Source organism: Drosophila elegans, unplaced genomic scaffold (assembly GCF_018152505.1).
Source record: "Drosophila elegans isolate 14027-0461.03 unplaced genomic scaffold, ASM1815250v1 contig_133, whole genome shotgun sequence".
In the NCBI taxonomy this organism is placed as follows: Eukaryota; Metazoa; Arthropoda; class Insecta; order Diptera; family Drosophilidae; genus Drosophila; species Drosophila elegans.
Window position 1 is genome coordinate 1956310 of NW_024545499.1, and position 15016 is coordinate 1971325.

Genomic DNA, 15016 nt, shown 5'->3' on the forward strand with positions numbered 1-15016 from the left:
TTTAGGCAAGCTTTCTAGGGAAAGCTTGCTAGAATATCTTTCTGTCTACTTTCTTTTGTTAGCTCATTAACCAATATTTGCACAACCCACATACACACACACACACACACACACACACACACACACACACACATGCCTTACACACAACCACACACATGCAAATCAGACTTGCAACTCTTTGATAAATTCCATCCGAAGCTGAGTAACCTGCTTATCAATGTGGAGAACGGTTTGTGCGCGCGAGCGCTCAAGGGAGGTAAGTAATCGGTAATCGATAGTAACTTATTGATCGAGCTCGCACGCTTTAATCGTCTGATTTGTACGCTAACCCAGATCCTATCGATTCGTATTTTCTGTAGGCAGTATATTAATGGATGTCTCTATAAATTTTATTATAAATCTCTTTTATATTATCAAGATATGATATGTTATTAAAAAAATATTATAATATATTATTATAAAGTATTGTCGGTTATGTAGCTTTCACTCACTTTCAATGCATTGTTATTGTTACCAGCACCAATGGTTCGACTTTAAGGTTAATTTAAAACAATTCGTGCATAAAAGAGCATACCGGTTATGGCATACAGAATCTAATAGAATAACATAGTGAGAGTCTTGGACCAAAGGTCCAATTTATTAAGAAGTGTAATTTTAATTAATAATGACCTAATTTTTATTTTCAAAACCAAACAAATATATATATTTTTCATTAATTTTTTTTAGTAAATCATAACCATAACTAGTTGTCGGAGTACCCAAGAAATTTCTAATTTTGTGTTAGCCTTGGCTTGCATGTGCTCAAGGATTGTATTGTAGCCCATAAAAAAAAACTATGAATCAATGCCTAAGCTATAGTAAATGCTAGTTCTTATCAGCAAGCTTTAATCAGAGAGCCCAATTAAAATGGCAAAATCAACACGCTGTCACTCTGTCTCCCAGGAATCTCTGCCTCTCTTTTCAACCTACTGAAATCGCGGTCAATGCTGATTGATAAGAAGCGCCAAAGAGTCAGCTAGTCGTTGATAAGGCTCCAGAGTTGTGATAAGGTTTTTTAGCTATTGAAGTGCCGAGAACATTATGATACAACAGTTTCAAGTGCTGCCCCTAGCTCAGATGGCAGACAGCGATAGGCATTAATCATACGCACCGTTGGTGCATTGCTCAGGGGGGTTCCGTGATCAGAAAGTTGGCGTAAATGACTTATTTACAAGACCACTCAAGGGGTTGTGCCTTAACAACCTATTGACTTGCTCACGCTTACAGCTTAAATCAGCAAAGCGCTTGTAAATTACAAAGCCAAACTTCGTCTCTCGGCCAAATCTCACAATCGGGCCCACTGTAGGGTCTCCATGCGCATACAAAATATGAACTCATGTGTGTGAGTGAGCGTTTAGACGTTCGCCGCTCACCGCTCGGCAATCGCACGGCACCGCTTCAGTTGCTAGAAGCGTCCCGCCGCGATCGTAACGCCAATTCAGCTACGGGCCAACACAGTCCGTCCGAAACGCGTGTGATAACATGGAATAAGTCAACATTCTACGCGTACATAGAACAAGAATTTGGCCGGCAGTTATAGGAACTTTTCCAGCTGCAGAGATAAGCCTCCAAAGCAAACAGACCAAGAGACCGCATTAGGTGATGAGTTATCACCAACCTTGACCCGACACCAAGTTGGCAAAAAATAAAATGAGCAAAAATAGAAATCAATAATCGTGAGGTAAAACAACGCGTCAGATGAGGAAGAGGCCTTAATCAACGCTAATAAATATTAATGATCCCCGATATCCCCGCTTAGAGCTCTGAATGTGTAATCCCGAGATTAACAACAAATTATGATCGTGAAAACGATGATCGCAGACTTTCAACACGTTTCCGTAACTAAAAACCATTGGCTGTAGTTTATCTTTGACCTCAACTAAATAAGACCTTGTGCACCCAACTTATCGCGGCCCCAGTTAACTGATCCAAGTCGGACCCATCTGAGCGACTTTATCGGGCCACTTGAACCCACTGGCAGGGCGGGAGTTATTAATATAAAAAGTGGAAAATAGCCAGTGATAATTGCCAGCGAGATTTCGCTTGAACCCTGAACTTTGGAGTCGTACAATAATGACAGACTCTGAGAAGTGATCCGGCTGGTTCTGTCCTAGGGGCCAGTTTCTGGGGCTATTTCCATTGATGACTCGCACTTTAATGCCTGTTCTCGATACAAAAGTTTGTGTCTGTGACATTTTTGCGCACCTGAATGACTAACGGGGGACTAGCCATTCAGGCAGGTAGCCATTCAGCAGATAAAGAAATATGGGCGGTATTGTAACGCAAAATAGATAACTCGGGGTTATTCATTATGCGCCGTGGTATTTACCGCAATACGTTAACAGACTTAGCATGTCAAAGAAAATGATGAATATGCCAACATAGTCGCGATTTTCAGCCCGAGTAGAGTTGATCGAAGCTCCGTTTACTCAAGCGTTTAGGGGAGGCGGTGACAAATTTATGTTCAGAGCTCAATTAGGGGAACAAAGCCGAAAAAAACACAACTCAAATATTTGCTCAATATAATTAACAGCTCAGCCGACCGTTATATCAATGAAAGCGCTAGACAAAACCGAAATACAAATACCAACTCTGCATTGGGACGGCAACGGCAAACGTAAATAAACAAATAGGCGCGATATCAACGACTCAGCGGTATCAGACGTATCGGACGTATCAGACGCATACGATATTTGCGAATATAAACCATATATACGTATGCATGCATGCAGCATGGACTTCACTTTGGGCCTAGTAACGGGCATGTATGCCGTTGTGGCCGTAATTGTCTTTTACGTGGTTTACGTCATTGAGGTGAAATTAGGTATGGCTAAAACACTCACACACTCACTTACTTTCTTTGCCTTTCACACACTCACACACTCACTCACACACACACTCACACGCCTAGAAGTAACCGAGTTTTCACTTTTAATTGTATCGATCTTTGCTAACCAAGCATATTGTTAGTGTGTAGTACTGGCTAGCATTCTTCGCCGTGTATTTTTGCTCACAAAGCTCGACACTTGCTTTCAGATCTGCCAGCCATCGTAAATGGCCACAACAGCGGCCAAGGCAATGGCCTGAACAATAACAACAGCAATAATAATAATAACAACAATGCCGACTCCGAGCTGGCCGACATCTCGCAGACCCGACTACGCAGTCTCATCGAGACTATCATAGCGGAGACCCTGCGGAGCTCGTCCCTAAGCGCCAGCGGAGCCGTCTCGGAGATCAGTCTGGACACCCGATCCCACGCCTCCGAGCTGGCCAACGGGAATGGCTTGAAGCGGCGCCATCGCACCGAGCACTACTTCGAGCCGAAGATCTACCAGGATCTTCTGGCCACGGCGGTGCTGAATAAGGTAAGCCGCCATACCCACCCCAACCCCAATCCTACCACTTTGTAAGCCTTGTTCTAGCTGTTTCCGCCATTTTCACTGGCCGCGTAAGTCCAGTTTTCGCTTTCGTTCGACCTGCACTTGGGCGGCTTCTATTGGCCAGTTGCCACATCGCCGAAGCGGACCAGGCTAATTAGTTGCAGTCCATTGTCTTGCCCGTGCAGACGTTTTAGCCAACCAACGAGCAGCAGCAGCGGAAGAACACTTAAATCAATCGCAGCACTAATTGGATAAATCAATTCGTGGGAAAATCGAGAGAGTTTCATCAGCAGAATCAGGATAATGGCCGACGATCCAGCGGATCAAGTAAATATGGCAGAAAAAGACATTACCGGAGTAATGTTCCTGGGTTGCTGGTACAATTACTCAACTAGCTACGCTTTGGTATTCGGATCTTATCAAAACGTCACTGATCCAGTCAGCATTAAACTGCCCAATTACGCACTACGATTACGAATAGCTTTCTGCAACGTGGCCAGTAATTGACTTCGTCTTGGCACTCAATCAATATTGGCTGGTAATCGATGACGAAACGAAAGAACGGCCGTCAAGTGGATAGTGAAATATTGCTGGGTCTAATCTGCTTAAGGGCACAAGCAGTTGACCCATAACAAATCGGGAACTCAGGGGTTCAACAACACTTTTCTTGCACAATGCCAAGGCCGATGGGCTAAAATGTTTATATTTTCCTTTTGCCTTTTCTCCCCCAGATTGCGGATAAGGAAGGGAATACAAGGCTATTGGCCGAGAGTACGCCGGACTTGAGTGGTCGCCACATTGACGAGAATTTCAATGCCGAAGCGCTGAGCACCACGTCCGGAAGCTCGATAGAACCACGCAGTGACTGCAGCCTCACTGATCATGAAATCGGACTGGATGTGAGTGGATTCGTGGATGGAGTTCCAACACGGTTACTAAACGATTTGCTTACAGAATGGAAAATCCAAGTCCCTGCAAACGGATTTGGAAAGGGAGTCCGTCCTTAGTGATTATATAGCCGCACACATGGTGCCACTGCCAGACTTTTCAGCATCCGTCACCGAATCCGAGGATGGTAAGTGATTGCCCCCTATTAAAAGCCACACCTTTGAGATGTTAAACAAATTTTCCCACCCTCTATCAGATATAGGATCCATCTCCTCGGGTGTTATCGGTGAGGGAAACTGGGAAGACAACTGGCTGTTCAAGAAGAAACGCAGCTCGGCCACCCCGAGCAGCATTGGCATGCTAGTGCCCGCACCCAGGGAGAATGTCCGGGCCCAGATTGGCGACAAGACCACTGACGAGGTCAGCGATCTGTCGGAAATGGGCTCGGATATCGAGGAGAGCTCTCTGGATCTGTTGCGATGCAACGACCTGAACGATCGTCTGCTGAGCAAACACCTAATTGGAGGTCAGAACACTAAACTGGTCCTCGACGAGCTCGTAGACCGCACCAGTCTGACGTCCCACACATTGCTGGAGGAGCACGAGCCAGCGTTTACGGAGACAACCAATGAGTTTGTGGTGTCTCCCATGGCCGTGCCATCTGATATTAAAGCTCCCTCCCGGACACCACCACCACCACCACCAATGATATTCCAAGACGACTTGTTGAATGAGGAGCCAGACCACACTCCCATTGCAGGTAATTGCTTTAAACGTGTCCTCTGTACCTCCGAATATTGTATCTCATCCTTACTGCTAAGACTTGGATTAACCCTTAGACATAGATCACTAGCCCCTTGATCGCTGCCACCATCTTAGAGCCCTGCCCCTTAGTAGCTCAGCCCACTTGTGCGTGGTCTTAAAGCATAGGCACTCAGCAGTCGTTTGTGTTGCAGCCCCACGCGAAACCGAGGAGCTGGCCAGCCTCGAAGGCTGCACTGGCTTCAGTACTGTCGAGTACATCGACGAAGAGCAATTGCACGAGAGCGTACCATCGGTAATTGAGATCTTGGCAGCCATGGCCTTGGGACCCATGCTAGCGGTTCCTGCATCCGAGCAACCCGGCGCCATGACTCCCAGCGAGATGCACACCCTCAAGGAGCTGAGTGACTTGGCCCTCGCCGAGATTAACGCTCGCTCAGTGGACCTGGCGCGCGCGCACTCGCTGGACATCATCGAAGAGGAGAACTCCGAGCCATTAGAGCCCGTTCTAGAATCTTATTTTTGTACTGAACAACCGCCACCATTCACAGCAACTCCAACTCCAGATCTAATCGCCTCAGAAGAAATTGTTCCACCCCCACCAGCACTTGAAATGTTCGCTGAGTCTGAGTCTCCGCCGCCGACTGAAGTTGTTCAAGAGACCGAAACTGCCTACATGGATTCTCCTGTTACTCTTGAAACAGAATTGGATAAAGTGGAACAGTCAACACCTCTCGTCGTAGATCCATCATCACCGGTGCAAGATTCCCAAGTAGACTCTTTCGTCGTAAGTCAAACAGAACCTGTGGAAATTGTTGCAGAAAACCAGCCCATAGAACTCAATATACCAGCTTCTTTGGAGCCCATGGAACCACATTCTAAGCCAGAAGTTATTTTACTGAAAAATCCTCTGGACGTGGATTTTAATAAGCCTATTCAATTTGTTCAAGAAGCTGGAAATGACACTTTGGAAAATGTTTTTGACACACAGTCCTCCGTGTTGGATATAACAACGTCTTTGGATACCGGCACAGGAATAGAACCCGTCACAGCAGTGCCTACGGATTTTCAATCTGACTTAGCGGGTCACCCAGAAGTGGCCGAACATGCAGAATTTGCTCCCGAAACTCAATCAGACAAAGTGGTTCGATCATTTGAACCTGTAGGAATAATTTCAGAGCCTGTAACAAAAGTAAGCCCTGAGCTCGATCAATATGTTCCAGAAAAAGCGCCCCTTACAGTGGATGTACCAACGCCAATTGAAGTTGTACCAGAACAAAAATCTTATGAAGTGGATCCACCAGAAACTATAGAAGATGTTCAATGGAATGCATCCGGCATAGTGGAAATTATTCCGCAACCCTTACCAACGGAACTCCCTGAATTTGTCGTAATTGTTTCAGAAACAATATGTGGCGGACTTGATCCTTCACAGTCGGTGGAAACTGTTCCAGAAACACAGCCCTTGGTCGTGGATTTACCAGCGCCAATTGCAATTGTTCCAGAACCCGTAGCAGCGGTACTTCCAGAACCTATTCAAAATAAATCAGAAATAGGGTGTGGCGAACTGGATCCCCAACAGTCTGCAGAAACTGTTTCTGAATCAATGCCGTTTGTAGGGGATCTACCAGCGCCAATTGAAGTTCTTACTGAACAACAACCTATTGCAGTGGATCAACCAAGCACTTTAAAAGACGCGGAAACTTTAAAGGCTTTTGACATTATTTCCGAAACAGTATTTTTCGAATCACGTCTACCAGAATCTACAGGAATTGTTCCTGAAACACAGCTCTCTGCAGAAGTTGATCCGCTAACTGAACCTATTGCAGTGGTACCACCAGAACCCTTAGAGGATACTTCAGAAACTCAGCCTGCACACGTAGAATTTGTTTCTCAGGCAGGATCTGTAGATGTGGAATCATCAACGCACTCGCAAATTATTTCTACATCTCAGGAAGTCCAAGAAACAAATTTGGAAGCAGTGGACACACCAGTAACTGAAGAAGATATTTCTCTAAAAGGACCAGTACTTGTAGAAATTATTTCAGAGCCCGTGACAGCGGATCTCCATAAACCTATTGAAATTATTTCAGAAATAGGATATGGCGAAGTGCATCCATTAGAGTCTGCTGAAACTGTTCCACAACTACAGTCTTTTGAAGTGCTCCCACCGCAAAGTATAGAAGACGTTCCACAGATAGAATCTGTACTATTAGAAAGTAATCAAGAACCTGTGACAGCGGCAATCCCTGAACCTATTGAAATTATTTCAGAAATAGGATTTGGCGAAGTGCATCCATTAGAGTCTGCTGAAACTGTTCCACAACTACAGTCTATTGAAGTGGATCCACTGAAAACTATAGAAGACGTCCCACAGACAACATCTGTACTACTAGAAAGTAATCGAGAACCTGTGACAGCCGCACACCCTGAACCTATTAATATTGTTTCAGATACTGTATGTAGCGAGGTGGATCTGCCAGAGTCTGCTGAAACTGTTCCAGAAACAGAATCCTTTAGAGTGGATTTACCAGCGCCAATTCAGGGAGTGCCTGAACCTATTGAAATTATTTCAGAAATAGGATTTGGCGAAGTGCATCCATTAAAGTCTGCTGAAACTGTTCCACAGTCAATTAAAGTGGATTCGCCGAAAACTACAGAAGACGTTCCACAGATAGCATCTGTCCAATTAGAAAGTTTTCAAGAACCTGTGACAGCGGCAATCCCTGATCCTACTGAAATTACATCTGTACTATTAGGAAGTAATCAAGAACCTGTAGAAGCGGTACTCCCTGAACCTATTGAAATAGTTTCAGATACTGGATGTAGCGAGGTGGATCTGCCAGAGTCTGCTGAAACTGTTCCAGAAGCAGTGGATATGGATAGAGTGGATATACCAGCGCCAATTGGAGTTGCTCCAGAACAACAGTCCGATGAAGTGGATCCTCCAAAAATAATAGAAACAGTACCACAGATTGCATCTGTCTCATCGGAAATTATTCTGGAACCCGTGCAGGCGGAACATCCTGAATCTGTTAAAATGGTTTCAGAAACAGGATGTGTCAGACTTGATTTATCACAGTCTGCAGAAACTGTTCCCTTTGAAGTGGATCTACCAGTGCCAATTGCAATTGTTCCAGAACAACAGCTTAATGCAGATAATCCACCAGAAAGTATAGACAATGTTTCACAAATTGCTTCTGTCCTTGCAGAAAATATTCCAGAACCCGTAGTAGCAGAATTCAACGAACCTGTTCAAATTGTTTCAGAAACAGGATGTGACGAGCTGCATCCGCCACAGTCTGCAGAAACTGTTTCTGAAACACAGCCATTGCCAGTTGAAACTGATCAACAACTACAACCTATTTCAGTGGATACACCAGAAGCTATAGAAGATATTGCACAGACAGCAGCAGAAATCCCAAAGGCTGTTGACATTATTTCTGAAACAGTACTGTGCGAGTTAGGTCTGCCAGAATTTGCAGAAATTATTGCTGATACACAACCCCACGCGGAAATTGATTCACTTACTGAAACAATTGGAGAACCAGAACCATTGGAGATTATTTCAGTAACTAAACCTGTTGTTTTTCAGGCAGAACACGACGATGAAGAATCATCAACGCCTTCGCAAATTATCCATTCGAAAGTCGTTTCAACTCCAGTAGAAATCGCAACAACTGAGGAAGTTCCAGAAACGAATTTGGATACACCAGTAACTGTAAAGGATGTTCCGGACTGTTCTGTACCGGTACAAATTATTTCAGAACCCGTTGCACCAGATCTCCTTGAACATATCTACATTGTTTCAAAAACAGGATGTGGCGAAACGAATTCGGTCGCAGTGGACATACCAGTAATTGCAGAACATGTTCCCCAGAGAGAACCTCTCGATACGAAGCTCCCAGCGCCTTTGGAAACCATCATTCCATCTGATGAAGTGGTTGCCCAAACTGATGACCTCATAGTAGAACCCCCAGCGACCGTGGAAGGTTTTCCAGTAGTACAATCTGTGGAAATTATGGATCCGTCGCCTGGGGAATTGATTTTGGAGCCTGAATCTATCGCTGTAAGTTCACCAGAATCTATAGAAGCCATTATAGCGGCACAATCTGTCGCAGTGGAGAAGCTGGTGCCTGAAGAAATGTTTTCTAAGTCGGATTGTTCAGCTGTTGAACCAATAACTACTGTGGAGGAAACTGTTTCAGAAATACAACTAATTGTATCAGTCGGCGTTAAATTACCAGAGCCTTTGGAAAATGTCCCAGAAACACATGGCGCTGCAGAAGAACCGTCTGCAGAATCAGAACAATCTACATTTATAGATCCCCCTGAGCCAATAGAATGTGTTTCTCATGTGGAAAATGACTGCGTAAACGTACCAACGAATGAGGAAGCAGTTTCAGACACACATCTCCAGCCACCAACGCATACTGACAAGGTTTCTCAAGTCATATCCCCCACACTGTCGCAAACGGTTTTAGGCACGGAATCTATTGACACGGATTCAACGGTGTTGGTGAAAGATGTTCCTCAAACAGCTTCTGTCGTTCTTAGTTCATCACCGACTTCTGAAATTAGTGCAGAAACCCAATTCACATTGGCTCCTGTTCCTCTGGAAGTTGTAGATGCTCCAGCATCTCATGTTTTACAGATAGAATTGGAAAACAATCAGTCAACGTATATGGTTGCCCAAACTGAAACTCATGCAATGCCAACATCAGCGCCTGTGGAAATGGTTCAAGAAATTTCACCTATCATAACAACTTCGACAGCGCTAGAACCATTACCTCCTGAAGATTTACCACTACCTTCAGAAGTTGTTTCACAATTAGAACCTGCCGATCTGGAATCCCTAGCGGCAACGGAAGTTAACGCAAAATCTGTTGCAGTAAGTAATGCGGAAGTGGTTCTCGAAACAGGAATGGTCACGGATCAACCCGATCCTCCGGATATTGTCGCAAACACAGACAAAGAGTCAACCCCAGACGTTCTTCCAAGCGAAGCTGTCTCGGTGGAGTCCCCTACGCCTGTAGAAATTATTGCTTTCCCTCCAAAAGAGGAACGGGAATTTATTGTTGTTGATCCACCAGAAGGACAAGTTGTTCGGGATTTGGGAATTGATTTAGTCCAGTACGAGGAGGAAGATGTTTCCAACACTAAATTTATTGTTGTTGATCCACCAGAAGGACAAGTTGTTCGGGATTTGGGAATTGATTTAGTCCAGTACGAGGAGGAAGATGTTTCCAACACTAAATCTATCGACATGGAACCCCCTGCCCAATTGGAAATGGTTTTGGGAGCACAACTGACCACTTTGGATACAATAACGTCTGAGGAAGTTAATTTACAAGGAGTTGTTTTTTCCGAAAACCAAACAACATCTGCGGAAATTGTCTCTGTGAATACACTTGAATCTGAGAATGTTCCTATAGATCATGACTCTGTCGCAGTTGAAATCCCTTTACCTGGAAAAACTTTTTCTGAGACGGAATCTAACTCTGTAAAAACAAATTCAACAGGTGCAGAGTTTAACACGGCTTCTGAGGAAATTGTTTCAAAGGAAATCGTTCCAGAGCCGTTGGCAAATGCAGAAAATGAACCACAAGTAAAATCAGCGAATGAAAATCCACCGTTAAATATGGAAACCGTTCCTGAAAATTCTTTACTATTGGAATCCACCGCGTCTGCAAAAATTGTTCCAGAAACACAGCCTAGTACAATAGATCCATCAGAATCTGTAGGAAAAAATTTAGTAGCACAATCTATCTGTGTGGAAATTTCGTCTGAAGCAGCACCAGTCACAATGCATACCAGATTGCCCGAAGAAGTTGTCCCTCAAACTGCACAAGTCTCCGTAGCCCTACCAGAGTCTGTGGAAACTGTGGAGAAGAAGCTAGAAGACGAACAATCACTAGCAGCACTAGCAGAATATATTGATGTAGAACTTCCTACTCGGGAGAAAAAAATTGGCTGTATTGCAGTGGATCCGCCAGCTCCTGCAGAAATTCTTCCAGAAATCGAAACATCCGAAGATCCTGCCATAAATACGCCAGAGCCCATAATCGAACTTTCAGAAAAAGAAACTGATAACATGGAAGTTTCAGTGCCTCCAGAAACTGTATCGGGAACGCTACCTCTCTCAGGGGATTTTCCAGAATGTTGTCCGCTGGTAGAAGTAATTTCAGAAAAAGAATCTCCAGCATGCGTGGAAATTGACCCACAATTGCAATCTGTGTCAGTGGATTCTTCAGAATCACTAAAAGTTATTGTAGTGGCAAACTCCAACGCACAGAAACCGCAAGCACCGGAACTCTTCGATACTGTGGAAGCTGGGCCAGAGGCACAAGAGGTCGCCATGGAGGTGGTTCCGACAGTCTCACTGGATCAACCAGCAACTGTAGAACAAATAAAAAAAACAGATTTTGTCAACGAACATTCTCCCGAAACACTGAATGTCACTTTAGGGGGAGAACCTATAGCAGTGGAAACGCCAACGCCCATGGAACTTTATCCAGAGATGGAATCTGTCACAGTGGAAGTCATTCCCCAAGTAGATACTGTTTCAGAAAACGGATCCGACAATAAAGATACGGCTTCAAAAAGTGTATCCGAAACGGAATATGTGGCGCGGGTTGACAATGTCAGTGTGAGCTCATCAGATCCTGTGCCAAAGCTACCTACAAATTTGGAACAGTCAGCACCATTGGATATTGTTCCAGAAACGCATGCCGTCACAATGGAAATAGAGCCGCAAGCTGAAACTGTCACAATGGAAGCCGAAGTAGTAGTAGTTAATTTGGAAATCGTCCCAGAAAGTCAATCTATCACCGAGCTATTGGAAGTTGTTCCGGAGGCAGAAACTCTTGCTGTGGAATTTAAAGCTCCTGTAGAAAGTGCACCAAACGTTCAACCCGTCGGTGAGAAAATTATCTCAGAAGTCAAACCAATCGAAATGCAACATCCAAAAACAGAAGCTGACAATAAGGAATCCCCAATATCATTGAAAATGGCTTCCCTACCCGAATCTATTGAAGAAAACCCACCAGTGACTATGGAATTTTCGCCAGAGGCGTTGACTACCTCTGGGGAACCCTTAGCTGCTATTGAAGGTTTTGATCAAGCCGCCAATGTAACTTTGGAGTTCAGAAGCAGTTCCCCTGAAGCAATTCCCGAGACGGATTCGGTTGCTGTGGATTCTCCATCTTTAGAGCACATTATTCCTGAAGGAGACTTAGTTCCTGAAATTTCAACAGCACCTTCAAGCTATGAAACACAACCTGTCGAATTGGAACCCCAAGTTGATGAGAAAACAATTTCAGAAACAGTATCTGTCCCGGTGGATTTACCAGTAATTGTACAAGTAGAAACCACAGCACCTGTCAACGTTATTTCAGAAGGTAGCTCTATTGCAATGGATACACCAGATCCGATCGATGTCGAACTGAGTACACTTCTAGAATCCCAATGCCTGCCAGCAGGACCCCCTAAGCCTATAAATGTTGAAATCGTTCCTGAACTTCAGCCAGTGGAAGTTGTTACTGAAAAACAATCTGTTAAAGACGAAAACGAAGTTCCTGCTGAAATTGATGTAGATGCACAAGCTGCCGCAGTGGTTTCTGTTGAAGTTCTTCCTGAAACAGAATCCTGCCCAGTACAACCACCAGTATACGTGGACTATCTGGAGGAAGTGGAGACTGCTGCTAAAGAAATACCACCATCTACAGAAGATATTTCGAAGAATGATAAGGATTGCACCGAAGCGCCCGACAATTCACAACCAGCTAGCACAGAGCGAGAGTTGCAAAGCAAATCGGAATTGACATCAGATAAGTCTGCAGGAGGTGTCCAAAGATGTGATTCGATAGACTCCACTAAGAGCGATTGTTCCGCTCTAGGTAAAGCCACCCACAAGTTTCTGCGAAGGCAGCCAAACATTCTTGACACAACAACGAGTGATGGAGAGTCGCCTATTAGATCCGAGCCCGTGAACCTCTTTGGGACCATTTGCAAGTTTTACATAAAAGACAAACGACTGCTTGCCACAATCGAACGCAGACGCCGCCGCTCTCTGATCATGCACAAATACCTCAGTTCCTTTGATTCCATGGAAGATAGCATAGCCGAAGTTCCCTTTGAGTCCCACTCCAGCCTTTTCGAGGAACTGAATGAGTTCAGCTTAGCTTCCTCCACAGATTTACAACCCCCGACAGGCAGAGCAGAAACTCCAACTTCTGAAGTTGACCCAATTGGTTTTGTTGATGATTGTTTTGCATTTGATATAGATAAGACTGAAACTGATTTGGTAGATGAACTTAGCATGGATGCAGATACATCCAATTATCCGTTTAGTTTTAAAAATATGCCTGAGTCTCATTCAAATGATATAACAACTGAAATTAATAGTAGTAAAGGTAGTGTTTTAGCAGAAATGCCACTTAAAATCGTTAGATCTCAAAGCGATTTAGAGTCTCTTGACTTAGAAAGTGAAGCTGATATGGTTATTGGTAGTAATTCAGATGCAGAAGCATCGAAAGGTTTGAGCAGCACGGACGACAAGCCTGAAGATATCATAACTGATGATAATTTAATCCTAAGATTAGATATGGCTAGCCAAACATCTTGTGATATGGCTGATGAACTAGAAGTAGAAACTGATTCCATCATTGCGTTTAGTTTGAGCGAAATCACATATAACTTTATCAACGAAATTCTCTTCTCAGATCAGTTAAGTTCAGAGTCAATTCAAAGCGATGAGAGTGAACCCTCCACTGCCTGTGAGACGTTCACTGGAGAAGGTGACTCTGAACAGGAGTTTGTGAGCGAGAGGGCCGTAGTCCTTGACCAGCAGCGAACACTGAATACTAACCCCAACTCTAACAGCAATCTGCACTCCCACCTGCATCTTCCTCTAACCCAAACTAACAACCCGACTTCGGGCACTAGACGCACTAACGGAAAACTAACAAATGGTTCCCTTCGATGGTCTGGTAGCTATACCACCGATCTGCCAAACGGTGGCCCAGTGGCTGCCCAACAAGACGATGTTGCCGATGACGATGTTGTTCTGTTGCGGCGATTTGTGCCAGGTAACGCTCGGTTGTGGCCATAACTGTCATCACTCGGTGTTTGTTGTCCTCCCTTTTATGCTTTAATATCTGTGTATGTTAGCCTGGCTCTAGTGTCTTTTATGTGTTTGCGACCCGTTGAAGGCTGATCCCAAACATAAGGATGGGTCGACTTATTTGATAACGAATCCTAAGCAACGAAAAGTAATATATGACATGTACACTAATGTTACCATCCTCTAAAACAAAAGAAACTCGTGATCTCCTTGTTATGAAACTACATATTTCGATTCTAAAGAAATTATTGAAAATTTGTATTTACTGTTTTTGTTTGATTTCAAAGCTTTAGACTCTTAAAATTCAGACTTCTTTGTATAAATAATATAGTTAAATAACATATAATAATAACCAACTTAAAGTTATGCAATAAAGAAGATAGTTATGAATTTTAATGGGAGTCTAACAAAAAAAGATTTTTTCTGAAAAAAAGTTGTTTCTTTTGTTAATGGGGAGGTGTAAGCCAAAAGCTGTTAAATTAAAGATAAAGAAATGTTACTTTTTGCTCACTCAAGAGTCCGTTAAGATTTAAATAAATCGACCCAATCGCTGACTTACGCATAACTTCCTTAACCACTGCATCCGCACACATTTCCAGGTTCCATTGCGGAGCGCGAGGTGAAGAAGTGGTACAATGCCGTTGAAATGCCAAATAATCCATACGCCCCGGAGGCACTGAAGCAGCGCATCAGCGGCACCCAGGAGCGGTACATGGATGTGCCAAACATCAGTCCGAGTGCGGAGCAAAAGGCTCTGGCATCGGCGCTGACGGAAAATCCGGAGCCGTCAACGCCACAAACGGACTACAAGCGGTGGGTC

At 44.1% G+C, this 15016-nt stretch overlaps 1 protein-coding gene across 13 annotated transcripts in view; it reads left to right on the forward strand.

The window, feature by feature from the left end:
- The window catches only part of LOC108149595 (general transcriptional corepressor trfA), a 41274-nt gene that overhangs the window by 14532 nt on the left and 11726 nt on the right, over positions 1–15016 (forward strand). For 5 of the 13 annotated variants that reach the window (XM_017277275.1, XM_017277276.2, XM_017277280.2 and 2 more), the window contains 7 exons: positions 167–256; positions 3076–3407; positions 4154–4321; positions 4377–4497; positions 4567–5070; positions 13796–14161; positions 14796–15009. In XM_017277275.1, the coding sequence (XP_017132764.1) occupies positions 167–256; positions 3076–3407; positions 4154–4321; positions 4377–4497; positions 4567–5070; positions 13796–14161; positions 14796–15009 (1795 nt within the window). Of the gene's footprint in view, positions 1–166; positions 257–1433; positions 1721–2572; positions 2864–3075; positions 3408–4153; positions 4322–4376; positions 4498–4566; positions 5071–13795; positions 14162–14795; positions 15010–15016 lie in introns of those variants that run through there. The other 8 variants (XM_041709867.1, XM_041709898.1, XM_041709880.1 and 5 more) reach the window with 6 other exon arrangements.